Raw genomic sequence first — 27,961 nt, forward strand, 5'->3', positions numbered from 1 at the left:
CGGAGCTGAATCGATAAGTCACAAGTTCTTGATATTGAACGTCATTTTCGAAGTTATCCTCCTTTTGTTTCCTTGAAAGATGATCGTCTGACACTTTTAGCGATTGAGAGCAAGTTTCCATTTAGTAAAGTACCGGTAAAATTTGTCCAAATATGAATTCAAACGAACCTAATCATATTTCGTGGATATATAGATGACCTTGATGATCTGGGCAAATTGATGGATCCTGATTTGGCCGTATGTTGGAGTGTCCTTAGGGATGTCCGCTGTAAATAGCGAAAAGAGGGACGTGTAAACAATGGAGCCTTGCGAGATTCCAACAGGACTGATATATCGCGATAAAAATGCTGCTGAATTTAAAACTGGCATTGCAGTCCATCTAGGCAGATAAACTTAGAAAGGTGCACGTGGAAGTCACACTCAAGGCAAAATTGCCAAAGGGACTCAACAACTTCCCTTATATATAGGAGATGGGATATAATTGGTATTTTGCAATTAATTCTGAGTAAGGATTATTATTATATTACAAGCAGACTTTAGAAGTTGAGAAAGGAGATAGGCCTCTAACTATATTAGTAAGGAGAGGCTTTTGCCTTTTTTTGGAACAGCTGCTGCACATTTCTAGCTCGCGAGGAGCGGGCGTTCTACAAACAATGGTTAAGGAGAGTGGACAGGGTGGAATTAATAAGAGATTATATTTTCGTCTGCTGTTTGTTGACCAGCCTATAATTAATAGACAAGGAATAACCTCGCCCAAACTATATTTTTTTTTGTTTTGAAGGTATATATATGTATATATATATATAGTTAAAAAAGCCCACGGAGCCTCTTCCCGCCCAACCGGATCGAGCGGCGAACAACCTCAAGATGGACTGAAGGCAACATCCATAGGGCCGCATCACAGCGATGATGCGTTTCAACGCAAAGTGTGTGCAACCATGCGAAAATGTATTGCTACATCCCGAGTGCCGCAAACACCATAAGATCGAGCGTTTTCAGTGCTTTATGTAAGTTCTGCGGGACTAATCCCGTCGCTGAAATTACTACTCGGACTACTTGGATCTTTTGTAGTCTCCAAGTCTGCTCCATATCGTCTGCCAAGGGGCCGTAGTTCCGGATTTTTTCGTGCTGTTTTTCAACAGTGTTCCGGTTCAACGGCACGGCTACATCGATTATAAAGCACGCTCGTTCTTCCTTCAGAAGCAGAATTAGATCGGGTCTGTTATGATTAACACTGTGGTGAGTGGCATTTTCCAAGATTCTCTGCGGAGTATACTTATATTAAGGATGGTAGGTTGCTACTAAGTTATACTTCAACGCAAGGTTTTGATGGAGAATCTTGCAGACGGAGTTATGACGATTGGTGAACTTGGTACTGCTCAACATCCTGCACGCCGATGTTATGTGCTGGATGGTCTCCTCTTCACAGTTGCATAACCTATAACTGGAGTTGGTCATTGAGGAGTTATGAAGAATGTACCATTTATAATTTTTTGTTGGGAGCGAAGCATCCTGAATTGAAGTTAGGAATACTTCGGTCTCATAGAAAAGTACACCATTTGTCAACCATTTGTTGGAGGCTTCGATGTCAATGCCTGACAACAACAAATTTTTTATATGACCTCCGTGAATGGGTTTCTCTTTCCACATGTCGATCTTCTGTTGGACTGAAGTAACATTCGACATGGGATCCCAGTCTCTGCTTCTCAAGTTCAAAGGAGATAATTTATTATCTGCCATGACGGTAGTCTGATGTATTTGGCTAGAGGATTGTTTCTCATAGAAAAATTCACGAAGAGAATGCACTTGATTGTAGTGCAACGTTTTTAAATCAAATACCCCCCTTCCTCCCTGATGACGTGGGATAGTGATCCACAATTTTTCGTCAGCTCTATTGTGCATGTTGTTGTTTGCAAGAACTACCCTTACCCGTCTATTGACAGATTCTAAATCAGTATTACTCCAATGTATCACACCGAAAGTGTATAGAAGGACGGGACAGCTCAGTTTTAAGGACAAGATCCAGACGCCGTTCAAATTCCCCCAGCAACTTAGATTTGATTATTGCCACAGCAGGTGTTGTTGCGTGCAATATGCCGAGGAATTTGTAGATGTCGTCCGAATCCATATCCTCAATTCGGATGTTATTTTGGCTGTATCCTTCGTTGTCAGTGTGTTTTCCCCGAACAATTGTTTTATGCGACATTTCTCCAAACCCAACTGCATGCCGATATTCCTGCTGAACTGGATGATGATGTCCAGCAAGGAGCGAAGTTGGTTCTCGTCTTTGGCATACAATTTGATGTCGTCAATGTACATCAATTGACTTAATGTACATTTCAACAATATGCCATGCTTGACTTGGAACCCGTATTTGCTTTCATGCAAAAGACGGGATAGTGGATTCAAAGCCAAACAAAACCACAGTGAGCTTAGAGAGTCGCCTTGGAAAATGCCACGCCTGATTGATATCTCTCCTGATGTTTGTGGGGATACCGATAGCTGCGTGCTCCAATTCTTCATTACTGTTCTCAGAAGAAGAACGACATTCGTGTTGATTTTATACAAGCGTAACACTTGTAGTAACCACGAATGTGATATGGAGTCAAAGGCTGATTTATAATCGATGTAGGCTGTCGAGATGTTTCGTTTTTGGTGGACAGCTTGCTTTACAGCTACCGTATCGATTATAAGCTGTTCTTTGCAGCCTCGGGAGCCTTTTGCGCATCCTTTTTGCTCCTCAGCTATCAATTTATGAACATCAAGATGTTTTGAGATGTTCGCGCACAGAACTGAAGTGAAGACCTTGTAGATGGTAGGAAGACAAGTAATTGGTCGACATTTTGAAGGGCAAGAGGCAGCCTGTTCCTTGGGGATGAGGAAAGTTATCCCCTTGGTGAAAAATGGTGGAACCAAATCAGGATCGGCAATCATCTGATTAAATTGATTTGCCAATATCCTGTGAATGCTCTTGAACCGCTTCAGCCAGAAGTTGTGAATCTTGTCAACTCCTGGCGCCTTCCAGTTACCTGCCTTGTCAAAGGCTGCTTTAACGTCGACTTCAGTTACGTCAGGCATGGTCATTTCGGGGAGGGCCTCGCATGAACGCATAAGGTGTGGGAGCCACGCTGCTTCTAAATTGCAACGACTGGATTCGCTCCAAACACTTCTCCAGAAGTCTTCTGCCTGATCCAGATTGAGGTTACTGTCCCTACCTGAGTTGATGAGATTTTTGTAGAATCCTCGTTGGTTTTGGAAGAACAAGGTGTTGTCTGTCCTTCGCTGAAAGCTTTTCTGATACCTACGGATGCGATTGGAGCATACCGCAAGTTTCTGCTTCAGCACCTCGAGGATTTCTTCGATTGGCATATCATTGGACAGATGGTAGTTTCCAATGATGTTCGCAACGCATCTGTCCACTCTTGGTGATGGATTTCCAAGGAGTGCTTGCGTCACACGACCAATCTCCTTTCTCAACTTTTCGACTCTTTTGTTGAGTCGAAACACCCAGAACGGTAAAGTCCTTCTGCGCATACCTCTGTTATTCGCTCTAAGATGTTGGTTATGGAGACGAATAACCGTGGCAGCTGCAACGTAGATCAGGCTGTGAACCTCTGTAGCAGTAATCTCGCTAGCCAAACGATCAGCCAAAATTCTGTCAACGGCCGCAATGATGTTAGTAGTTGCCGAAGTAAACTTCAGTTTTGGGATCCTTGGCCTAGCGTCTGGGAGAATCTCAGCATACTCTGTGAATGCGACCTGGAATGCGGTCAAAGCCTCATTATAAATTGGGTCGACATCCCCAGTTACTAAGCTTCTCCTGACTACTGGATTCATGGAGTGCCTTACAGGTGGAGTACTTGTGTTACTCTTTTGACTAGTCCGGTAATTTGATGACTCCAGCCCGAGCTCAAGTGAAACTTCTTGGAAGATTTGTTGCCTAGTTGGTAAGGCAACTCGGTTGTTATTCACGATCACTCGGTACTGGTTGACGACGTTCTGTTCCGGAACATGACTTAGCTCCGGAAATCGGGTTATGAACGCGTCATGTAGTCGATGTCTGTACCCTGATGGATTCCGTTCCAAATCCGTGACACGGTAATAGGCGCGGACGATAAATTCGTTGAGTTGGCTCGTCCAAACCATACGACGCCTAGGTCTCCCGTCCCTGGTGGTTGACGGCATAACCGCCAAAACATCCAAGGGCGAAGAGCCGCTCTGATGTTGTTGAACGACCCTTAACCGTGTTGGGTACTGTCTTCGTGTCCCTGGGGTCCCATTTAAAGAATTTAAACCAAAGTCCCCAATTTTATTCCCACGAGTAATGGGGAACCAGTCAGCCCTGCAACAGAGCCCCAATGTTGCAATGCCCCATGGTTACCTCCAAAGGTAGGGAAGGTATTTGGAGGGGAGCCGCTGAAATACAGTGTAACATCACTGCAATTCATCCGATAGGCGCGTCGATCCCTTCACCCCGGATTACGGATTTGTTAAGGAGGTTTACTCCCCCTGAACGAGAAGAATCGGTAAGGGAGGACGAACACAAAGGGAAACGTTCTGCTTGTCCGCGGCTACTTATTTACAAGATTAACTTGCGATATTCGTAGCTGACCCGGTGGGTCATGTCATTATCCGCAACCCATGACACGCGCCTGGTCGCATGCAGCTCTGCGTTTGCAACTCAGGTGAGGGTAAACCTGGTACGCCAGGTGGCTCCCCGGCGGGGAATCGAACCCCGGTCTCCCGCGTGACAGGCGGGGATACTGACCACTATACTACCGAGGAATATATATATATATATATATACATATATATATATATACGATATATATATATATATATATATATCGTATATATATATATACGTGAGGATAAACCTGGCGTACCAGGTTTATCCTCACCTGAGTTGCAAACGCAGAGCTGCATGCGACCAGGCGCGTGTCATGGGTTGCGGATAATGACATGACCCACCGGGTCAGCTACGAATATCGCAAGTTAATCTTGTAAATAAGTAGTCGCGGACAAGCAGAACGTTTCCCTTTGTGTTCGTCCTCCCTTACCGATTCTTCCCATTCAGGGGGAGTAAACCTCCTTAACAAATCCGTAATCCGGGGTGAAGGGATCGACGCGCCTATCGGATGAATTGCAGTGACGTTACACTGTATTTCAGCGGCTCCCCTCCAAATACCTTCCCTACCTTTGGAGGTAACCATGGGGCATTGCAACATTGGGGCTCTGTTGCAGGGCTGACTGGTTCCCCATTACTCGTGGGAATAAAATTGGGGACTTTGGTTTAAATTCTTTAAATGGGACCCCAGGGACACGAAGACAGTACCCAACACGGTTAAGGGTCGTTCAACAACATCAGAGCGGCTCTTCGCCCTTGGATGTTTTGGCGGTTATGCCGTCAACCACCAGGGACGGGAGACCTAGGCGTCGTATGGTTTGGACGAGCCAACTCAACGAATTTATCGTCCGCGCCTATTACCGTGTCACGGATTTGGAACGGAATCCATCAGGGTACAGACATCGACTACATGACGCGTTCATAACCCGATTTCCGGAGCTAAGTCATGTTCCGGAACAGAACGTCGTCAACCAGTACCGAGTGATCGTGAATAACAACCGAGTTGCCTTACCAACTAGGCAACAAATCTTCCAAGAGGTTTCACTTGAGCTCGGGCTGGAGTCATCAAATTACCGGACTAGTCAAAGGAGTAACACAAGTACTCCGCCTGTAAGGCACTCCATGAATCCAGTAGTCAGGAGAAGCTTAGTAACTGGGGATGTCGACCCAATTTATAATGAGGCTTTGACCGCATTCCAGGTCGCATTCACAGAGTATGCTGAGATTCTCCCAGACGCTAGGCCAAGGATCCCAAAACTGAAGTTTACTTCGGCAACTACTAACATCATTGCTGTCGTTGACAGAATTTTGGCTGATCGTTTGGCTAGCGAGATTACTGCTACAGAGGTTCACAGCCTGATCTACGTTGCAGCTGCCACGATTATTCGTCTCCATAACCAACATCTTAGAGCGAATAACAGAGGTATGCGCAGAAGGACTTTGCCGTTCTGGGTGTTTCGACTCAACAAAAGAGTCGAAAAGTTGAGAAAGGAGATTGGTCGTGTGACGCAAGCACTCCTTGGAAATCCATCACCAAGAGTGGACAGATGCGTTGCGAACATCATTGGAAACTACCATCTGTCCAATGATATGCCAATCGAAGAAATCCTCGAGGTGCTGAAGCAGAAACTTGCGGTATGCTCCAATCGCATCCGTAGGTATCAGAAAAGCTTTCAGCGAAGGACAGACAACACCTTGTTCTTCCAGAACCAACGAGGATTCTACAAAAATCTCATCAACTCAGGTAGGGAAAGTAACCTCAATCTGGATCAGGCAGAAGACTTCTGGAGAAGTGTTTGGAGCGAATCCAGTCGTTGCAATTTAGAACCAGCGTGGCTCCCACACCTTATGCGTTCATGCGAGGCCCTCCCCGAAATGACCATGCCTGACGTAACTGAAGTCGACGTTAAAGCAGTCCTTGACAAGGCAGGTAACTGGAAGGCGCCAGGAGTTGACAAGATTCACAACTTCTGGCTGAAGCGGTTCAAGAGCACTCACAGGATATTGGCAAATCAATTTAATCAGATGATTGCCGATCCTGATTTAGTTCCACCATTTTTCACCAAGGGGATAACTTTCCTCATCCCCAAGGAACAGGGTGTCTCTTGCCCTTCAAAATGTCGACCAATTACTTGTCTTCCTACCATCTACAAGGTCTTCACTTCAGTTCTGTGCGCGAACATCTCAAAACATCTTGATGATCATAAATTGATAGCTGAGGAGCAAAAAGGATGCGCAAAAGGCTCCCGAGGCTGCAAAGAACAGCTTATAATCGATACGGTAGCTGTAAAGCAAGCTGTCCACCAAAAACGAAACATCTCGACAGCCTACATCGATTATAAATCAGCCTTTGACTCCATATCACATTCGTGGTTACTACAAGTGTTACGCTTGTATAAAATCAACCCGAATGTTGTTCTTCTACTGAGAACAGTAATGAAGAATTGGAGCACGAAGCTATCGGTATCTTCGCAAACATCAGGAGAGATACCAATCAGGCGTGGCATTTTCCAAGGCGACTCTCTAAGCCCACTGTGGTTTTGTTTGGCTTTGAATCCGCTATCCCATCTTTTGCATGAAAGCAAATACGGGTTCCAAGTCAAGCATGGCATATTGTCGAAATGTACATTAACCCATTTAATGTACATTGACGACATCAAATTGTATGCCAAAGACGAGAACCAACTTCGCTCCTTGCTGGACATCACCATCCAGTTCAGCAGAGATATCGGCATGCAGTTGGGTTTGGAGAAATGTCGCATAAAAACAATTGTTCGGGGAAAACACACCGACAACGAAGGATACAGCCAAAATAACATCCGAATTGAGGGCATGGATTCGGACGACGTCTACAAATACCTCGGCATATTGCAAGCAACAACACCTGCTGTGGCAATAATTAAATCTAAGTTGCTGGGGGAATTTGAGCGGCGTTTGGATCTTGTCCTTAAAACTGAGCTGTACGGGAAAAATAAAATCATGGCAATCAACACCTTTGCCATTCCCGTCCTTCTATACACTTTCGGTGTGATACAGTGGAGTAATACTGATTTAGAATCTGTCAATAGACGGGTAAGGGTAGTTCTTGCAAACAACAACATGCACAATAGAGCTGCCGAAAAATTGAGGATTACTATCCCACGTCATCAGGGAGGAAGGGGGGTATTTGATTTAAAAACGTTGCACTACAATCAAGTGCATTCTCTTCGTGAGTTTTTCTATGAGAAACAATCCTCTAGCCAAATACATCAGGCTACCGTCATCGCAGATAATAAATTATCTCCTTTGAACTTGAGAAGCAGAGAATGGGATCCCATGTCGAATGTTACTTCAGTCCAACAGAAGATCGACATGTGGAAAGAGAAACCCATTCACGGAGGTCATATAAAAAATTTGTTGTTGTCAGGCATTGACATCGAAGCCTCCAACAAATGGTTGACAAATGGTGTACTTTTCTATGAGACCGAAGCATTCCTAACTTCAATTCAGGATGCTTCGCTCCCAACAAAAAATTATAAATGGTACATTCTTCATAACTCCTCAATGACCAACTCCAGTTATAGGTTATGCAACTGTGAAGAGGAGACCATCCAGCACATAACATCGGCGTGCAGGATGTTGAGCAGTACCAAGTTCACCAATCGTCATAACTCCGTCTGCAAGATTCTCCATCAAAACCTTGCGTTGAAGTATAACTTAGTAGCAACCTACCATCCTTAATATAAGTATACTCCGCAGAGAATCTTGGAAAATGCCACTCACCACAGTGTTAATCATAACAGACCCGATCTAATTCTGCTTCTGAAGGAAGAACGAGCGTGCTTTATAATCGATGTAGCCGTGCCGTTGAACCGGAACACTGTTGAAAAACAGCACGAAAAAATCCGGAACTACGGCCCCTTGGCAGACGATATGGAGCAGACTTGGAGACTACAAAAGATCCAAGTAGTCCGAGTAGTAATTTCAGCGACGGGATTAGTCCCGCAGAACTTACATAAAGCACTGAAAACGCTCGATCTTATGGCTGGACTATACATGGAGATGCAAAAAACGGTTATCCTTGCAACCGGTGCTATGGTCCGAAGAGTCCTGTTTTTTTAACAGTCTGACCTAGTGGGCTTCAGTCTTGATTCGTGCTGTCTTTCATTTAGGATCAATGTCTCTGTAGTATAGAACCACCGCGCCATTGCTTGAAGTGTTTGCGACACTCGGGATGTAGCAATACATTTTCGCATGGTTGCACAGACTTTGCGTTGAAACGCATCATCGCTGTGATGCGGGCCTATGGATGTTGCCTTCAGCCCATCTTGAGGTTGTTCGCCCCTCGGTCCGGTTGGGCGGGAAGAGGCTCCGTGGGTTTTTAACTATATATATATATTCGAAATTTATGTCGAATGTTGTTAATTCGACTGACAGATGCCACCACCGGTGTTCTCCGTGGCGGAGTAGACCCGGCCAACCAATTTAAATTCTATAAAATAATTGAATGTTTTTGATAGTCAGTTCCCAACCATCGACCGGACTGGTCGTCTTCGTTTTGTATTTCATCAAAAAATTAAAGACTATTGTAAATATTGTAAAATAAAATAAAAATGTTTTAATTTCACTAAATTGGTGATCAAATTGAGAACAAGCCGGCGGAAAACGGAATTCTCGAATCCATAGCTCGTGCCGTGAAGTGAAGGAAGATACAAGTGAATTTCTGCGATTGCTGCATTTCCCGACTATTTTCTGGATTCCAAAGTAGGGAGTGGACACTATACCAACAGTGACCACCAGGCCATCTTTCTCAACATCAGGAACGGAGGGGGGCGAAGTCGAGTGAGTAATAGAAGCGGAAAAACCAGGATAGCTGGATGGTCCATTGGAGCTTTCCAGAAAGAGACATTCCTGGCGGCTTTAGAAGGAGGTTACACGTCGGAAGGAACAGCGCTGGAAAAAGTGAGCCAGTTATGTCAACGGGTAATTGAGGCCACGACAGAAGTTTCACCACAGTAGGAAACCAAACCTGCGTGTCCTCGAGCGAGGAGGTTTTGTCAAAAGACCAGAGGGAAACCAGAACATCAGCAGTCGGAGAAGGAATACCACGATCTTCGAAGTAGCCTCTAGGCTATACGGGAAAGTAAGCGGAATTGCTACAAGCAGTTGTGCCTTGATGCAAATACGAACCCGTGGAACGCTGCTTACAAGGTTGTAATGAACAAAATTCGTGGACAAAGATCACCCCAAGTGACGTGCGCGCGACTCTTGTTCAAAATAATCGCAATCTTTTTCCATAACAGGAAAAAAGTGGACCTCAACCAACGGTGCAACAGGATGTTTTCATAATCCCAGAGGTTACTGGGGAGGAACTACGGGGTATCTGTGAACGAATTGAGGATAATGAGGGTCCGGGATTGGATAGGATTCCGAACAAATCCTGAAGTTGGCAGTAAAAATTAGACCCGCATGGTTCATAAGTACGTTTGAATCGTGCATGGTGTAAGGAGTGTTTTCCCCGCAGTGGAAAAGGCAGAAGTTAGTTCTTCTACCAAAGCCCCAAAAACCATCTTCATATCGCACTATCTGCCTTTTAGACACAATAGGGAAGATGTTGGAAAGGTATACAACAAGCTGTTATGAGTTTCGCAGAGCGCCGTCCACAATCGATGCCATTGCAACGGTCGTATGCCTTTAACTCGGCCAGCTGGGGTTGGATTAAGGGCACCGTGGCTAAACTGGGTGTCCCTCGTTACTTAACTCGAATCATCGAGAGTTACCTGTCTCTATCGGAGACGGGTGGCGAATCCGGCCGAAGTGACTGCGAGCTTCTAAAAGGCCACTAGGAAGAAACTGTACAGGAGGTGGCAGTGGTGGGGTAATTCCGAAAAATGCCACTGGACTCACACACTGATGCCGTGTATTGGAGGATGGGTCAAGCGCAAGCACGGAAAGTTGATCTAGTTACACTAGCAATAGACGTGCAACGTGCAAAAAGCTGTTGGTTGCCGCAAGATTGCACGTATGCGAGCATGTTGTGGTCGCCGCAACCTGATCGACCAACCGCAACTTGTCCACAGACATGCAATCTGGCTTGAATCGCAACTTGCCGACAAACCTGCAATCACCTTGCATCCTGCTTGTACGTATATGGCTTGTATTAAGCCGGCTCAACACGCTTGCTGCAACCCAGCGAGAATCAAATGCATAGTATAGTTAAAAATTTATTTAGAAGCAACGGCAATTGATCCTAATGGAATCTGTCACCAAATCATGCTTCAAAACTTCTCTATAGAGAGCTTGGTGGGAAGTACACACGCATATATAATTTTATTCTTTTGAACTTTTTGGAAAATTGTTTATTGATTTCAGCCCCTTACTCATGGGCAATGAAACGAATGAAAATTCTACGTAGTGCAGTGTTATAAATATAGACTTCATTAGGTAAGTGGAAATATGGATCGGCGATGAATGCAAACGACACACAAGCAAAACACGCTGTTCACGTATTCGCGTTACGACTGTTTCTTGATGCTTGGTAAGTGTCCCGATGTGTTAGATCGCCAACAAACGCTAGCAACCACACCAAACACCGTGTCCATACGCTTGGGCTTGAGTCTTTTTCTTAAGGCTTGGCGCTTTACATATGCTTGAAGAATATGGTTTATAAATAAAATATACAATTTGGATGATGGACTGGAAATAAAATATGTTTCTCCATACCCCTTATCATAAAATCCAAATGCATATACAGATAAATGAAGCTCCGGATTCATTAAATTATAGGCGTAAATCCAAATCGTAAAACTGTACGCTTGACCATATCTAATGTACTTCTTTTCTCTCCTCATTGCGCGATAATCACGAATAATTAAGTATGGAGGTAACAAAATTATTCATTGTCCCAGAAGAAAACAAATTGTGAACATAGCGAATTGCAAATAATCATGCCCCTATAATTCTTCATGGAGTGCAGAGCATTAACATAGTTTTGTTTTATTAGTTGTTTATTTCATTACTGTGATGATGAGACAAGCCCTCGGTTTATTTAATTCAACAGTGTCATTGGACAAGAATAGAATACAAAGATTGTGTCTAGATAGAAAAGAAATTGGTAAGAAAGAAAATTACAGAAATGATAGACAGATTGTACAAAAGTAGAATGTCCGACTGAACACTAAACTTACAAAAACTCTAATTTATGAGAGTATCAACATTTTTCTATTTTTTTATTTCAAATTAATAGCAAATATTTCATTTGAATGTGAATATGATTTTCAAATGCGAATGATGTGAAGTGTTTGCAGATAATTTATAATTCAGCGTTTCAGCGGGCGTTGCTGTTGTTTTATCCCACATTTTGATCGAGATTTAGTAAGATCCTGTAACCAATTTCATTTATATTATCCTCCAGACCCCACATTTTATATATGCAGATTCCATGCATTTTAGATTTGCTCCACCTGCCTTACTGTGAAAAGAAAATCCATTCTAGTTTAATTATAATTTTCAAAGATATTGATCACATGCTTAAGCATCAATTACTCACCTAACTGTGACGCTGATCCAATAGCTATCCAAATATAATTGAAAAACTAGCTCTCTGTTTCAGTTTCACTAACGCCATACATTCCCGCTAATAAACATCCAAACATTGAAGCCGTCATAGAAGTGACTTCGGTAGGTGGTAGGATTGGTCCATCATCTCCTTGATAGATGTATGGTAACCGCAAAACCCAGTAAGCACTTTGGGAAAGCTTTGGAGGATTTGGAAGCCCCATTGTGAATATGTAACTCCTATTTCCGACCCTTACCTGTAAGTAAAGGTTAGATCATCTTGACGAACTGCGATTCATTGAACTGAAAATTTTAAATTTTTTTCTCATTTTCTAGTATAGCCATAAGTTGGGTCAGTCAAACAAATCTTTATTTCTCACGAAGTAATAAACTAAATCAATCGAAAAGTACACCATTTGAAAAGAGAAACATAGAGCTTTCAAGTGAAAAAAAAATATTCAAAATGGCAGCCGCTAGCAGCTATACAGGTCCGAAGTCTATGAGGCCATGCATCGATCGCTTCACGCTCAGTATGAAGCGGCATTTCTTGAGCTGCACGCACGATGTTGGCCTTCAAACTCTCTAAATCGATGTAAGTTCGATCGCATTCACGGTTATGAAGTCAGGAACATGCGGTACTAACCACTGCTGAAGAGTCCTAGTGGAAGCACCACGGCTTTCCAGCGAATAAAGATTCACTCAATGGCTCGACTACATCCTCTAAAATCTTTTCGTACACGCTCGCATTGGTTTTGACGCTTACCTCGCAGAAATAAATATCAATTACTCCATGATATGAGACGCCCCACCGTCGTTGTTGGACTCGCGGAGAATTTTCTTTGGCTTCTTAACAATTGTGAGCATATACTCGATCATTTAGTCGATTGAATTTTTCCTCAATGGTAAAAATTTTTTCATCAGAAAATAGAATTTTACGATATTTTGTACTGGGAAATCGTTGCAGCACACCGAGTTCGGCGCATTTCCTTCAGTTTTGGCGTTAACATATAGCTAACGCATCGCCGGTACGCACCGAGATCGAGATCTTCTCGTAAAATACGACTCATACTTCGAGGTGAAACGCCTATTTCCGCCGACATTCGTTTCTGCTTGCTGAGAGGATTGCGACGGACACGCTCATGCACAGCATGCACGACATTCGGGCGATGTACGGAGCGCAACCTATCAACCACATCAACTGTTTCGCGGATCGAGCTAATATCCTAAAAACTAATCGCTCGTTTACCGGCAGCTTTTTTAACAAACTATGAATCTTATTCAGCGTATTCCTACATTGATGCAACACAATAATCGCGATTCTTTTTTCGTAGTTACCGAAATTCATCGTGTTGTCGTTCATGCGCTACTGACTTTCGGAACCTGAAAGTCTGACGGAAGTGGGGTATGGTTAGGTACTCTCCATGCGCAGTGTTACCAGTTTCGGCGGCCCAATATTTCTCGCTATACGCATCGACTGACAGAACTTATGGCTATACTATGTACAAAAATTTTAAACAAATTTCATGAATCGAAATATTATAAGGATTGGTCCTATGATAGTAGTTTTCTCAGCAACCATATTATAGAGATCAGAGTTTGAATTCAAAACATTTTGTGCGTTTCTTTTCTTTCTTATAAGGAAAACTCTATAAAATACTGAAAAACTGTACCAAATCACTAAGGTCTTTATGATGCCCTTCCGAGTTTATCTTAAGTGCTAGGATCAAAAATCTTGTATGATCATGTGGAAGTTCCATAATCCTGCTGAACCACCTGCTGAAGCCACGTAGTGCAGTCCATCAGTTCTTAGCCTACCATAGTAAATAGAGAGTAGGTACCTTTTGTCTTTCTTTATATAGAAGGTACAAGTGCCAGAATGTAATATGAGAAGTTTCCGTTTATTACGTTAGTTTCTTTATTTTTAAAAGAACAGTAAACATGTTGTAACCAAGTAATTTTTAATAATGTCTAAAATTAAATACCGTGCCGTTATAAAGTTCTAGACTAAATAGTCTTACGCCAGCTCAAATGAAAGCAAGGATCACTATTGTTTACGGTGAGTCTTGTCCTTTATATGCAACAATCAATTGGTTTAAGTTTGTTTCGTTGGGGAATATAGTAATTGGAAGATGTCCTAGGTGAAGTAATTATCAACTAGAACCTAAATATAGACTGGAGTTTCAAAAACAAGTCTTCTCGGGATCTTCATACACATTTAGGTATGACAAAAATTAGTGGCAGGTAGATTTCGCGGATTCTTAACGCAGTTCAACAGCAGTGATGCGTTGATTGGTGCGAGAAGTACTCAGAGCGTTAGCCTGAGGATCATCAAATTGTTATTTAATCTATTTTTACATGTATCGAACTTATGATCTTATACTATAACCCAAAATCCAAAGCGATTCAATGGAGTGGTATCGAAAGTGGGAATCGGTACCAAAAAAGAGTAAGGTCAGTTAAAGCACAAAGAAAATCATGGCTATAAATTTTTTGAATGTGAGGGAATCCCTTCAATATATTTTAAAGAACGTGCTTCAATTGTAACGCGGTTTATTAAGGCGATTTGCAGCGAAAATTGTGCGCCACTGTTGTAGAAAAGAGGCAACGAAAAAATTCCCCAAAGTGTGCTATTGCTTCATGAAAACGCTCCAATCAATGTAGTTACGTTAAGGATTGTTGCACAAAAATCCTGCACCTGAAATTAGGTAGGCTGTTTACGATCATTTTGAAGGTAAAAATTCAGCATATTTTTATGGCGACATAGAAACATTAATAAAGCCTTCTATGTTAGGCTAAAAACCGCAGTACGTAAGACTGGATAAACCCACTTCACATCTGCAATTCGTTTAATTGGAACTAAATCGAATGGACATTAGATGAAAAAATAAGTCTTTATTAACAACGCGGGCTACATCGTACCACCTTTTAAAAGTCTATTTGATTCTGCCTGATTATGCTGAAATTTCAGTAGCTATTAATATCTGAGTGTAATTCCGCGGTATTTCCAGCGATTAAATTGTTTAAAATAATGAAAACTTGTTTTTCCTATTCGCTAGTGTTGATTTTTATTTTGCAATTACCGATATTTCGGGAACCACTTGTGATTTCGTATAGCTGTCCATTGTCAATTTTCCCAGATTTTTTGGTTGGATAGGTTCTGAAAACGAGACCTGATACACTTTACGGTGCACACATTTTGAGCTTTCACTCCCCTATGTTGCATTCCATATCTAAAATAAGATCAGTTTCGAAAAAGTACTAATCGAACCCTTTCATTTGATACCCCACACGGCAGTGAGAAAAATACCCCGATTTCACATGTATGGGGAGCCCCCTTAAAGCCAATGCAAAACGATGCCATGAAGTATGTAAAGGGATTCAAAGACAACACGCTTTCAATAAATTATATACTATTAACAAGTTTATTTAAGCAGATATTGGAGTGGAGCATATTTTGAGATCTAGATTTCATACAGTGTTGCGCAAAAGTAGATTGCGACTAACAACTAACGAGTGAAACTAATTCATTCAAAAGTTAGTTACAACTATTCGAAAACGTGCAACTAATTTTTTTGATTTTCATTCGTTATTCGATCAATTTCAGTTATTATTCAGCGGTTTTGATTGATAATTAACAAATGGATATGACGGGAAGGTAAGCGCATTACATTTGAAAGGTTTCGTGATTTTCTTATGAATTAAAATTAAAAAATTGTAAAAATTAGCATGGACGTTTTGGGAATGGCAGATCTTCTGAAATTTGAGTGACGTTTGCGTGTGGATTTTGGAGCTGTGTTGCCGTCGTTTTTTTTCTAGGTATTTTATGAACCGGGTTGCCATGTCTGTTTTTTTTAGATTTTGTTTTGTTAATGGTTGTCAATCGCGGGTCGTTTTCAATAGTGGTGCTTTGAAAAGTATTATTCATTTTCACATAATGTGAGAAATGCCTGTCCACTGTTCCAACATTCTCTTTGAAGCTCCTATTAAGGGAAATAACCCTCAGAAAAGACATCTCCCCGCATCAGTTAATACAAAATCATGTCACTCATTACTTGTTAACAACTTCGTACACCACGTAGCGCCACAAATTCAGTTGCTTTCCAATAACTATAACCGACAGACGGAAAAACAGACAGTTTTAAAAAATGCTTTGTATTATACAATATCTCAATAAAGTCTTTATTCTCAATTCGTATTATTTTAGAATTAGAAGGTTAATTGCAATTAACGAATAGCAATTGACTAGTTGTAATCACAAGTGAGCAACTAATTCTTCCGATTTTTAATTATTAGTTAGGCTTTGAATAACGAATGAAAATAAAAAAAAAATAGTTGCTCGCACGTGATTACGACTAATCAATTGTTAGTCGATCATTGCAATTAATAACTGAAATAACAATTAGTAATAATAAGCTAAATAACAAATTAGCTAACTAATGCACAACCTTGATTTCATATAAGCGCATCACTCTTTCACATTTTTGGGTTGTGCAGTTGTCGGAAATGAGTCCTGACTCAATTTAAGTTGCACATTATAACGCCTTACACGCGCATTTTGCAATTTACAGCAACACAAAATAAGCTTGTTAAAGTGCTAATTCAGACCTTTCATTTGATACCCCACACGGGTACATTAGGTGAAAAAATCTATATCCCTCTTTAGAATGTATGAGCCCCCTTATACTCCACGTAAATTTATGTCACTCAATATATATGTGGAATTTCATATGTCATTTCATATTTCATGTTTCCATATTTCCACGAAATTTCGTTTAAATTGGTATAGCTGTTTTGGAGGAAAGTGCGTGTTAGAGACAGACAGGCAGTGGATCAATTCTAATAAGGGCTGGTTTTACACAAAAACCTAAAGAACGATTTGACTCGATTCTCTTACAACTGATAACAAAACACACACCCATAATGTCACAGACAATATTGGAATATTTGGTGAACGATATTTATACTAAAACTTTAAATGGTAAAGACAGTGGAATCAACAACTGGTTAATTTCCAAGCAAGTCGGCAAACTGGAAGCTAGACGCTTCAAGTATAAAAGGTTTTGTGTTTCCCTGTGAGGACCGATAAGTGCATGATAGTTCCGTGTGTACATAGTGAGAAATTTAATGGACCTTTATTTTTCAAAAACCCCTTTTAGACAAATAATTTGATCTGGAAAGTACTGCATTGATAACAGTCAATCTCATACGCTTCACACTAGGAGTTCAATATTGTTAGCAAACGTGAAGAACTAAAACTACAACAGATGCAAACAAGTCGGAATACCGGAAGCTGGTGCTTTTGTGTTCATTTCTAATGTTTTGTGTAAAACAAAACATTGTTAATGGGGGTTTACTGACTCTCGGTCGGTCCGTTACACGCATTTTTGTCGGAGACTGTTGCAGCGATTGACGCCAAATTTGGTGGGAACTGGGGTTGTGTGGTGTATCAAATGAAAGGCCTCAATTAGTACTTTTTCAAGCCGGTTTAAGTTTATGATATTTCTTGGAAATGTGGGGAACACGAAGGTTCGAACGTGATCATTTCTTTAACGGACCCATTCTCAAAAACTACCAAACCGAAAAATCTGAAAAAAAATCAGAAAGCTGCTATGGTGTGTGGGCGCTGGATATTCTCACATAATATATGCATATATTACGTACCAATGGGACAAATGCACACTCAAATGTCTTTATATAAGAAATACACAAAACCTTTCGTACCTGAAGCGTCCAGGTTCCGGTTTCTCAACTTGTTATTTTTCTACGCCCATTTGTGCATTCGTATATGGCTCCCAAATATTCTTCCATATTTTTCTTTCAAATGTTAATATCACAGATAAAAATTATGATCACATTAAACAATCACTGCCAATTACCAAATGTTATACTTATGCATGCACGTATTTAAATTGATTGTAAACATATTTACAATTTAATTCGTGCACAAAAGCATACATATGACATATACAGTAGGTATATTGAATACCTCTGGTTTAATGTACAAAAATAGTGATTTGAATTAGGCAGTACCCTAGAACTTCGTTAGCTTATACATACAAACTCCATCTCCAGTAATTGATATTGATGTATCACTGATTAAAAACCTAAAACGAACGAAAGAATAATAATAAAACGAAATGTTTCCCTGCGACCCCCCATTCATATGAGCTCACTCTGTTGTGTTATTGACAAATTGATATGTGTGGTGACGTCATACACGTTTTAGAATGCACGAAATTAAGATAAAATGTAAAAGTTTCATCTTCTATAATTTTGTTAATAATAGTTGGATTTTCTTCAAACTTTTCAAAGCTATACCTTATATTATTTCTGCCACTGCCGAATTCTGAACTTCTAGCATGAACTTAATTAGAGTTTTAGGCAAAATTTCTAAAATATGGTAACATGCTATTATTAACTTTATCCGTGCAGATATCGGAACAGGATGTATTTTGAGGCCTAGATTTCGTTTAGATACACCACGGTGATTTTTTTTAGATTTTTCGGTTGGATAGGTTCTGAGATGGAGACCCGTTACATTTCTTTGTGGTCATATTTTGGGCCCTCACTCCCCTGAGTTTCACGTGATATCAGTTTCGAGAAGTAATAATCGAGTGCTTTTATTTGATACACGACATGGTCATATTCTGTAAAAAAAAATGTTGCACCCTCCTTTCGCATGTATGGGGAGCCCCCATTAAACTCAACTCAACACAAAATGGCGCCACTTGCTATATGTAAAGGGATTCACAGACCACACGTTCTCACCAAATTTCATGACAATCGGTTTGGTCGTTTCCGAATAAATTCGGTGTGGCAGACGGACATACAGACATCGAATCGATTCTAATAAGATTTTGTTTCATACAAAACTTTGAAAAGAGCTGGGGATTAGTACAGTAGTAATGAATGGAATTTTAATATCTCACTCGAATGTCAATTAATAATAATATAATGCATGGCTTAGGATGCAGTAAATTTTGAGAATCGATTTTAGTAAGTTTTTGTTTACACAAAGGTTTTTAACTTTTTGTGTACACAAAATCTTAAAAAGAAACAAAATGTCCGGCAATTATAAGGGATTGCAATTTCAAGTCGGGATACCGGAAGCTGGGTACTTCGAGTACAAAAGTTTTATGTTCATCTCATGTGAGGAACTCTCTATGCACGGTTTTCCATTCGTACATAGCTAACAAGTCAGGAAACCGAAAGCTGGAGGCTTCAGGTATGAAAGGTTTTGTCTACTTCTTCTATACAGCATTTGAGTGTGCATTTGGGCTATTAGTACGTAGCACGTAATATATGCAAATATTATGTGGGAATATATCATAGCTTTTAGGGATATCGAACTGGTGGACCTCGGCGCAAAACCGGGATGTCTGGAGTTCCTTATTAAGGCAGGCCTAGACCGGATACCGGTTGTTGCGCCGTTGATGATGATGATGATTATGCGGGAATATCCACTTTCAAGTGATATATAGTGGGAGCCTCTTGATTTTTTTCAGATTTTTCGAAAAATAGGTCCATTAAAAAATGACCACTTTCGACCCCCCTCACTCCCCACCTTTCAAACAAATGTCAAAATTAAGACTGGCTTCAGAAAGTACTACTCAAGACTTTTCATTGGATACCCAAACATGACTATATTTGGTGAAATAAAATGTACACCCCCCTTTTGCATGTATGGAAGCCCCTTAAATTCAACGTAGAATAATATAACTCACTGTATGCGCGAGTGTTCACAGTTCTCACATTTCCACCAAATTTTCCGTGTCAATCGCTATAACCGTCTCCGAGAAATATGCGTGTGACAGACAGACAGACAGACAGTAAACTGATTTTAATAACAAGTTTTTTTTTACACAAAACCTAAAAAAATGCTAAATATTCCTTTATTAATTGCTAAACTCCAAATATACATATGTACATATATACCATATATGCCAAAGACGTCAATATTACGCGAATCCTAAATAAAGAAACGTTGCCCATCCAAATTGATCTAAGGTATCTTCACGCATTTCCACTTTACTCCGTGCACAAAAGCATGCATCCATGTAACATACGTAAAGCAAATACAACCGGTACTAACGTCTATCTGATCGGGCACCACCCGCAAATTTTTTTTAGCATATGCTGTCTCGAGTAATTAATACTGATAGACAAATAACTAAAAAAGCTAAGGAAAGCTGCCGTTCATATAAGTTAACTTTATATGACGAGACCTGCTTCATTTTGATCCCTTTCTCCCCTATGTTTAACCGAGTATCAGAAATTATTTTCGAAAAACACTAATGGAGCCCTTTCATTTGATACCGCACATGACCATATTCGCTCATCATCAGGATAGAATGTATGAAAACCAATTGAAAATCTCAATAAAATAAGGTGTCTTATAAGTCATAAAACCACTCACCTTCGGATCCAATATCACGTTTACAGGAGCCTTTGGTGTCACAATATGTACCCGCATTAATTGTGCTACCATCATTTGATTAGTTCGGCAAGGACACGGAAAATATAATGGCATATCATTATACACTATTTTACTCCCACTGTCACGTATTATTCCTGGGCAAAACAAAAAAGAACATTCTACAAGTTGCATGAAAAACATTTCATTTTTACCCACCGGCCCCGCCACGTAATACTTTGTCGGGAGAGCTCATTATGAAACGATGGCCTCTTGGACATTCATATTCACAACCAACAAAAATCTTTAATGTGAACACTTGACCTTTCTTGGAGCCCCGCGCTTTCGGATATGCTGCAGCCCATGATGCAGAATGTTCCAACCTGTATAAAAAAAATTCGTTAGCCAAGTTTCAATGTTTTATAAGTAATAAATGCTGGAAGTTTAGCGATGGAAATTTTACCTTACATGAACATCCCATGGCAGCAGAAAATTAGCACCTGATAAGAAGCCACTTTGAAAATGTTCAAGCAACCCCGTATTATGACTGTAAACAGAACTCGGACCTACACAAACTAGTGACCAACTTGGAAACTGAGGAAGTAGTCCTTTCGGGCTTTCAGTGTGAACCATACCAGGAAGGTATTCTGTTGTAGAAGGTTGTCGCAAGATTCCTCTTTCATTCTCTCCTAAACTATCACCGACTTTAACCACTAATTCGTTTAACGAATCATCCGAGCTATCACAATTGATTTTATTCAAATTGTCCATTGACTCCAAACTCAAGTTTGTATGAGATCCTTGTGATGCTGTCAACGGTAATGAGTTGTCTGAGGTACCCTCTTCAAAGCATTCTGTACCCGCTAAGAATAACTTCGGAAAATTCGTATCAACCTCTGCAGCTCTGAAACAAGTCAATTTTGGAAATTTTTTTAATTCTTCGTGTAATTATATATATTTACCGGTAATCATTGATTGACGGCTCAAACACGGGAAAGTGTATCTTTTCCAGTTTATTGCAAGACGTGCAATTATTTGCGAGAATTTGATAAAAGTCGTAATTGGCTTGACGAATCGTATATGGATCCTCTCGCCGCCCCTGAGTTCTTCCGCAGTTACACGTAGACACAAAAAATGCTCCACTATTATGCTCCGTTGGATCAGTAAGTCCATGCTTTGGTTTCACACATGCATTTCCCCGTAAACTCAGAAATTCACACTGCTGTTTCCCATTCTTCCAAATTTGATCACATTTCTCACGCAGTTTTTTTTCGTTTATTGAAGTTTGCGGTCCACGCGCAAACTTCATGTATAACTTCACTGCTTCATCAACCTGAAATACACTGAAAATCATAGATTTCCGCATTAGCGCACAAAATAATCCTTACCAAGGTCTTATGAAATGCTGTTCCGTAATGCGTCATCACCGGATTATTGTAAAATGAGACAGCCTTCTTCAATCCCGTCTCACAACATTTTGCGAAAAACCTGAAAACGTAAAAATGTTAATGGATATGTTGAAAACGTTTGAAGAAATGATATAGAAGCTTGTGAAAATTAAATGGCGCACTCTTTTGCTTCGTGACAAACATCACGACACTTCTCACTAACTGTAAACAATACTTACTCTTCGTCTATATCCATAATTTTATGAAAATTTTCCAAATAAGCTTTCTGTAAAAATTCAAATTATTTATCCCTCAAACAACGCATTCATAATTTACTTACATAATCCGGATCGTTTGCTTCGAAATTTGGATTATCTGGGTTTTCGATGAATATTTTATGCAGCAACTTGAAAGTTTCATACCATGCCTTTACTTTTGGAATCTAAAATTACAAATTATTAAAAACTCCCTAGTCTCCAGTATTATTTTGTGAAAGAGTATTACGCGAAAATGACTTTTCCCCTTAAACTTGGACATACTATCGTCAAAGCCACTCTGAAGAGCCTCTTGGACATGTTCCTTCAATAGGTCGAAGAAATTCCGCTTTTTCGTGGGGATGCTCGTATCATCCGCTGAATTTTTATAATAACGCAAAGGTTTCCCGAAACCCTGAAATGTGTTCATTCCATCATTGCATTTTCGAGATTGTTTTTTTGTCAAATTCGGAAAGATATTGGCCTTAGTTAAATGATATTTCACCTTATATGGTCTTAAATCATCAAGTTCATCGCCTGAGTCTCCTTTTATGCTCGATTTCTCCATGGAATTACTCAACATTTCTGCAAATTTTAATAACGGATCCTCTCGGATGGTTTTGTCATTATTGAAAAACACAAATCGTTTGTTTCCTGGGATAGAGAATAGTGACATTGAGCTGAAAATAAAGAATTTTTGTTGGTTTGTTTACCATAATACACTAAAAAATGGGTGATCACACTCGCGACTACTTTTTAAAGTCGTCCTCAATACTATAATACATATATATATATATCTCCTGCCTACTCCTTTGTGAAGCATAGCCTGCTTTTTCTTATTTTTTTATCCTTAAATTTTATTTGAGCTTCAGTTCCATTAGCATCATACCCGATGCAATGCAAATTATAAGCCTTCAGCAACGAGAGAACTGTGTGTCACTGACGCTTAACCAACTCATCCCATTAATATTTCAAGGGAAGAAGACATTCCAGAATTTCCAATTTTCTTCTATTGTCAATGTTGTAAGTTCAATAGGGAGTCTAAAAAGTCCTTAGAAATTCAATGAATTGATGAGCATTGAAAGTACAAAAAGAGTTTAAGCAACCACGTTTTACGGCCTATTTCTTTAATTTTTCACCCAAATAGGTTTTGTACTGTTTAGAAGAAGAATGCAGCCGTAATGAATAGTTTTTTCCAAATTAGAAGGCATGTTTTATGGGTGCGGCATCGCAGATCAAGCTACGTTAACCAAAAATTGTTTTTAACTCTACAAAAACCCGTTTTTTTTGCAAAACATATTTTTACGTGCTGTCGTATGTAACTTAAAAAGGTAGGCTAGCAACCTGAAATTTAACACAGATATTCTTCAACGCATTGGCCTTAGGATAGGTATATCCTATTTGTTTATTAAGAAAGTGTATTTGTTGTTTAAAAATAAATACATGCAAAGCGGAATAATGAATTTTGATCAAAACCTTGTGATTCGTTGATTTCAATTGACTATAATGGGCTGAGTATTCCACAGCGCCAAATAAAAAAGTCAGGTTTGAGCAGCTGTTGCCCCACTATTAAAAAATTTGTGTTTTCATTTCATAAAAAAATTGTGTTTTCAATTCATGCGAGATTTTTGAAAAATCTGTTGTCTGGAGGAGGAAATAAACACAGTTTTGCGAAAAGTAGTAACAACAAGGGCAGAGCCGATTATTTGTTGCCTCATAAAGAATCTTTAAAAATTAGTTTAGTTTTCATGTTTATTCTTCAATGTTGCTGGCAATGGTTTTCATTTCCCTTTATACTTTCCGGGATAGCTGCATTCTTTCACAACTGATGTCTTGCTGGAAAAATTGGTTGAATCGCATAACGTCTTTAGAGCCATAAATAACGTTGTTCCCTAATTTAAAGGCCGTCTAAATAAATCCTTGAGAATCCTGAACCACATTGAGGGCTACCTTTTGCCAAAGAGCTTGTATGTGGTCGCAAATCTTTCACTGGTCCCATGAAGGACGTTAACGGTGTACTTCTCATCCACGATGAAGGGCAACTGAAGGAGTGGAAAGAAGACTTTACAATTCTTAACCGTATCACGTCCGATGAGGTTGCCTGCGTCGTATCATCGCAGTACGCTGGGCTGATACTATCACAAGCGAAGAACTTGGTAGGCTCACTGACCTGGTACTCGTACGCACTGTGATTAGAAGGCGGAAGTGGCAGTGGATAACTCACACATTACGGAGGGGCGACAATTGGGGCAAGAATTCCAGGGATCTCAGAAAATCGTGAGGGAGCTGAAGCTCATTTCAATTAATTGCAAACGATGACGCGTAGGTGCATTTGACGCGCTATACCCCACCAAGACATTAATGGCCACCATATATATATTTATTACTATAATATACAAATTATAATCCACCAACAAACTTTGAACTGTTTAAGTCACTAACCTGTTGTTTGTAATTATAAACTCGTTTCGTAACATTTTATAGATGTTATCTTCCACTTCAAACTCAAGTTTAGATAATGCTTCATCATTATTTTCTGCAAATTAAAAGAAAAAAATAAAAAGAAAAAATATATTTCTACCCAATAGCAATTCACTCGTAATAAAATGAAGACTTACCGAACTCCTGTGGACACTTTTCAAAGAAAAATAAAAATCTTGGAGAGCAAAGACGTGCATCCTTTCCCAAGAAAGACCCGGCAGGTGAATTTTTCACAAACTTAGGTAAAAATCGGAGCACATGTTTTTCCCTAGATTGTAATGTTTTATCAAAATTAAATTAGATTACACATTTACAATCCGAGCGAATTATCGATATATAAATTGGTATCTTCTTTCAGGGGTAATATCATCTTGTGTGAAGCAAAAGAAGCTCACTTTTAATTTAATATTTATAAGTCGAAAACCGGAAGTTAGGCGCTTCAGGTATGAAAGCTTTTGTTGATCTTTTATGTAAGAATAGTTGGGTACACGATGAGTCCATTTATGCATAGCATAACGTACTGAGCGACATATCACAAAAAAATGAAAATGAAGTTTTCAAAAAATAAAATCAATTTGGAGTTGTAATTATTTGAAATAATCTAAATATGAAAGAATAAATATCAAAACTGCATCGGGTTCCATCGCACTGTTTCCGGCTTATTTGAGCCGCTTGAAAATGTTTCCTTCTTGTTTAGTGTTTAAGTCAATAAAAGAAAACAACGTTTAAAAAAGTGACTACGTAATATTACCCCTTAATGTAGGTCCCGCGCCCATTAGTTATGTTCTTTACTTTACCTCACTGTTTTCAATGATTTGAACAGCGACAAATATGAAACATCAAATACGGTACTTGTTTCCACGAGAATTATAATATGACAAATTTGTGTAGCGAAAAGTAAAACTCTAGCGAATTGAGCTCTTATGAAGCTGTTGAAACTCATAAATTGGTTCAAATCATCACGTTTTACTACGTCTCCCAGCAACTTTTCCATACAGTAGTTGTCGTATGTTGTTTCAAAATGAAGAAAGAGTATTGGCTCAGATTTATTTAAGTAAAACGTTATGCGCCCCTGTAAAATTAAATAATTTAAACACGAAAAAATTAGATGAACAATAAAAATTTCCTACCTCTTGACATTCATTCTTCAAAAGGGAAGGATATGTGTTAAGTACTCGTAAGCCAGCCATTTTATTGCCGTCTGGGAATGAGGACTTTCCAATAACTCCAACTATAACCAACCGATTATTGGTTTGATTCAAATGCTCACTAAAATTTCAAAAACATTCAGAATTTATTACTCAAAAAAAAACAAAATATTAAAAAACCCATACTTGATCTCGGGTGGGATATTTGGGAAAACAAAACTCTCATATTGTGTCATTTTGATCTGTAAATAAAAATTAAAACTCATTACAATTTTCTGTAAAAAGTTTTATTACTAAATAATCTCAATATTTTTCAGAACACTGGATGTAAGCTTTAACGATCGACATGTTCCATTGTCCTATCTATTACCCAAGTGGCTTTCTAAGGTTTTGTGTAAAAAAACCTTATTAAAATCGGTTTACTGTCTGTCTGTCTGTCTGTCACACGCATTTTTCTCGGAAACTGTTTTAGCGATTGAGACCAAAGTTGGTGGAAAGGTGTAAATGCTCACGTATACAGTGAATTACATCATTCTAGGTCGAACTTAAGAGGGGGTCTCTTATATGCAAAAGGAGGTGCAAATTTTTTTTCACCAAATTTAGTCATGTGAGGTATCAAATGAAGAATCTCGATTACTACTTTCCGATGCCGGTTGCAGTTTTGACACCTGGAAAAGTGGGGAGTGCGTCGGGTCGAAAGTGATCATTTCTTTCACGGAGCCATTCTCAGAAACTAGCAAACCGAAAATCTGAAAAAAATCAGGAGGTTGCCACTATATGATGCCTAGGTTCCGAAATACCCTACATAACGATATCTGTTTAAATAAAGTTAAAGTGAACGGGACAAAGGCTGAAGAAAAAGAAGATTATTATAATTTGTAATAATTGGCTGCGAAATCGGCTCCTTAAGTTGATCCTAGTACAACGAAATGCAGTAATGTAGGCAAATTGCAGTAATGCAGGAAATTGCACTATTACTAACAAAGTTATAATAGGTCGAAGGTGTCGCTTCTGTGCAAATCTAAGACTTTGAATGTCAGTATTCTCACATAATATATGCATACATTACGTGCTAAGTTCTAATGGGACAAATGTCCACTCAAATTTTTTTATATAAGAAATACACAAAACCTTTCATACCTTAAGTTTCCAGCTTCCGGTTTCCCGACTTGTTTATCACAACTAACGTGAATGTTGTGTTACATTAAGGGTGTTATCCGTATGTCGGGCCCGGGAAATCGAGTTTTTTCCATCAATTGTATCGTGTAGTATATTTGTCGTTCGCCATAATGAAGCGCGTAAATAGGAGGCCGAACGCACTCAAATAGCTTCGATAAAACCCAGAAGTCAAGACTTTACATATCTTTTTGAAGATGCCGAAGGTTTATGGACCAGATATAACAAATTAACAGTTTATTGTTAACAATCACATTTTAATTTTTAAATGTGTTTTTCACGAAACTCTATGTTCGTCAAAACATTTCTACGGTTCGCAAACTAGGATAACTTTGATTCACAAAATTAAACACTAAAAAAGTCGGGAAAAACCACACAAATTTATTTAAGAACAAGTCGGGAAATCGGAAGCTGGACGCTTCAGGTACGAAAGGTTTTGTGTATTTCTGAGTACGTACCACGTAATATATGCATATGTCCACTTTCGGGTGATATTGACATTGATAGTCTTCAATTTTCAAAGAAGCAACAACTTCGCCGTATTTTAAATTTGTTAGTAATAGTGCGATTTCCATCAAACTTGATATGATTATGCTCTACATTATAGCCTACATCACTGCAGAATTTCGTGCCGCTAGGATGAATTTAAGGGGGGTTTCCAGCCAATTACAAAAAAATATAGTAATATACTATTATTAACTTTCTTTGAACAGATATCGGTATGAAAGGTATTTCGGAGCCAAGGCACCATATAGTGGCAGCCTCCTGATTTTTTTCAGATTTTTCGGTTTGGTGGTTTCTGAGAATGGCCCCCTTAAAGAAATGATCACTTTCAACCCCCCGAACTCCCCACGTTTCCAAGAAATGTCAAAACTAAGACCGGCTTCGAAAAGTACTAATCGAGACCTTTAATTTGATATCCCACATGGCTATATTTG

At 39.6% G+C, this 27,961-nt stretch overlaps 1 protein-coding gene and 1 non-coding gene across 4 annotated transcripts in view; both read right to left on the reverse strand.

Annotated features, from left to right (window-relative positions):
* Window positions 1-4,713: 4,713 nt before the first annotated feature.
* Trnad-guc lies at window positions 4,714-4,785 on the reverse strand. The gene has a single exon. It is a non-coding gene; the product is annotated as a tRNA-Asp (tRNA).
* Window positions 4,786-11,601: 6,816 nt separating this feature from the next.
* LOC119656697 (protein SMG8) overlaps window positions 11,602-27,961 on the reverse strand; it is a 28,409-nt gene continuing 12,049 nt past the window's right edge. For 2 of the 3 annotated variants that reach the window (XM_038063206.1, XM_038063214.1), the window contains exons 2-17: window positions 26,034-26,089; window positions 25,830-25,968; window positions 25,497-25,771; window positions 24,837-24,967; window positions 24,661-24,754; window positions 22,724-22,898; window positions 22,469-22,633; window positions 22,305-22,406; window positions 22,204-22,250; window positions 21,965-22,064; window positions 21,539-21,909; window positions 21,040-21,480; window positions 20,796-20,959; window positions 20,580-20,734; window positions 12,156-12,420; window positions 11,602-12,077 (exon numbers count right to left, since the gene is read on the reverse strand). In XM_038063206.1, coding sequence (XP_037919134.1) covers window positions 12,202-12,420; window positions 20,580-20,734; window positions 20,796-20,959; window positions 21,040-21,480; window positions 21,539-21,909; window positions 21,965-22,064; window positions 22,204-22,250; window positions 22,305-22,406; window positions 22,469-22,633; window positions 22,724-22,898; window positions 24,661-24,754; window positions 24,837-24,967; window positions 25,497-25,771; window positions 25,830-25,968; window positions 26,034-26,083 — 2,628 coding nt within the window. In that variant the 5' untranslated portion in view covers window positions 26,084-26,089 and the 3' untranslated portion in view covers window positions 11,602-12,077; window positions 12,156-12,201. Of the gene's footprint in view, window positions 12,098-12,155; window positions 12,421-20,579; window positions 20,735-20,795; window positions 20,960-21,039; window positions 21,481-21,538; window positions 21,910-21,964; window positions 22,065-22,203; window positions 22,251-22,304; window positions 22,407-22,468; window positions 22,634-22,723; window positions 22,899-24,660; window positions 24,755-24,836; window positions 24,968-25,496; window positions 25,772-25,829; window positions 25,969-26,033; window positions 26,090-27,961 lie in introns of those variants that run through there. The other variant, XM_038063223.1, reaches the window with a different exon arrangement.

The sequence above is a fragment of the Hermetia illucens genome, chromosome 1 (genome assembly GCF_905115235.1).
Source record: "Hermetia illucens chromosome 1, iHerIll2.2.curated.20191125, whole genome shotgun sequence".
NCBI lineage: Eukaryota > Metazoa > Arthropoda > Insecta > Diptera > Stratiomyidae > Hermetia > Hermetia illucens.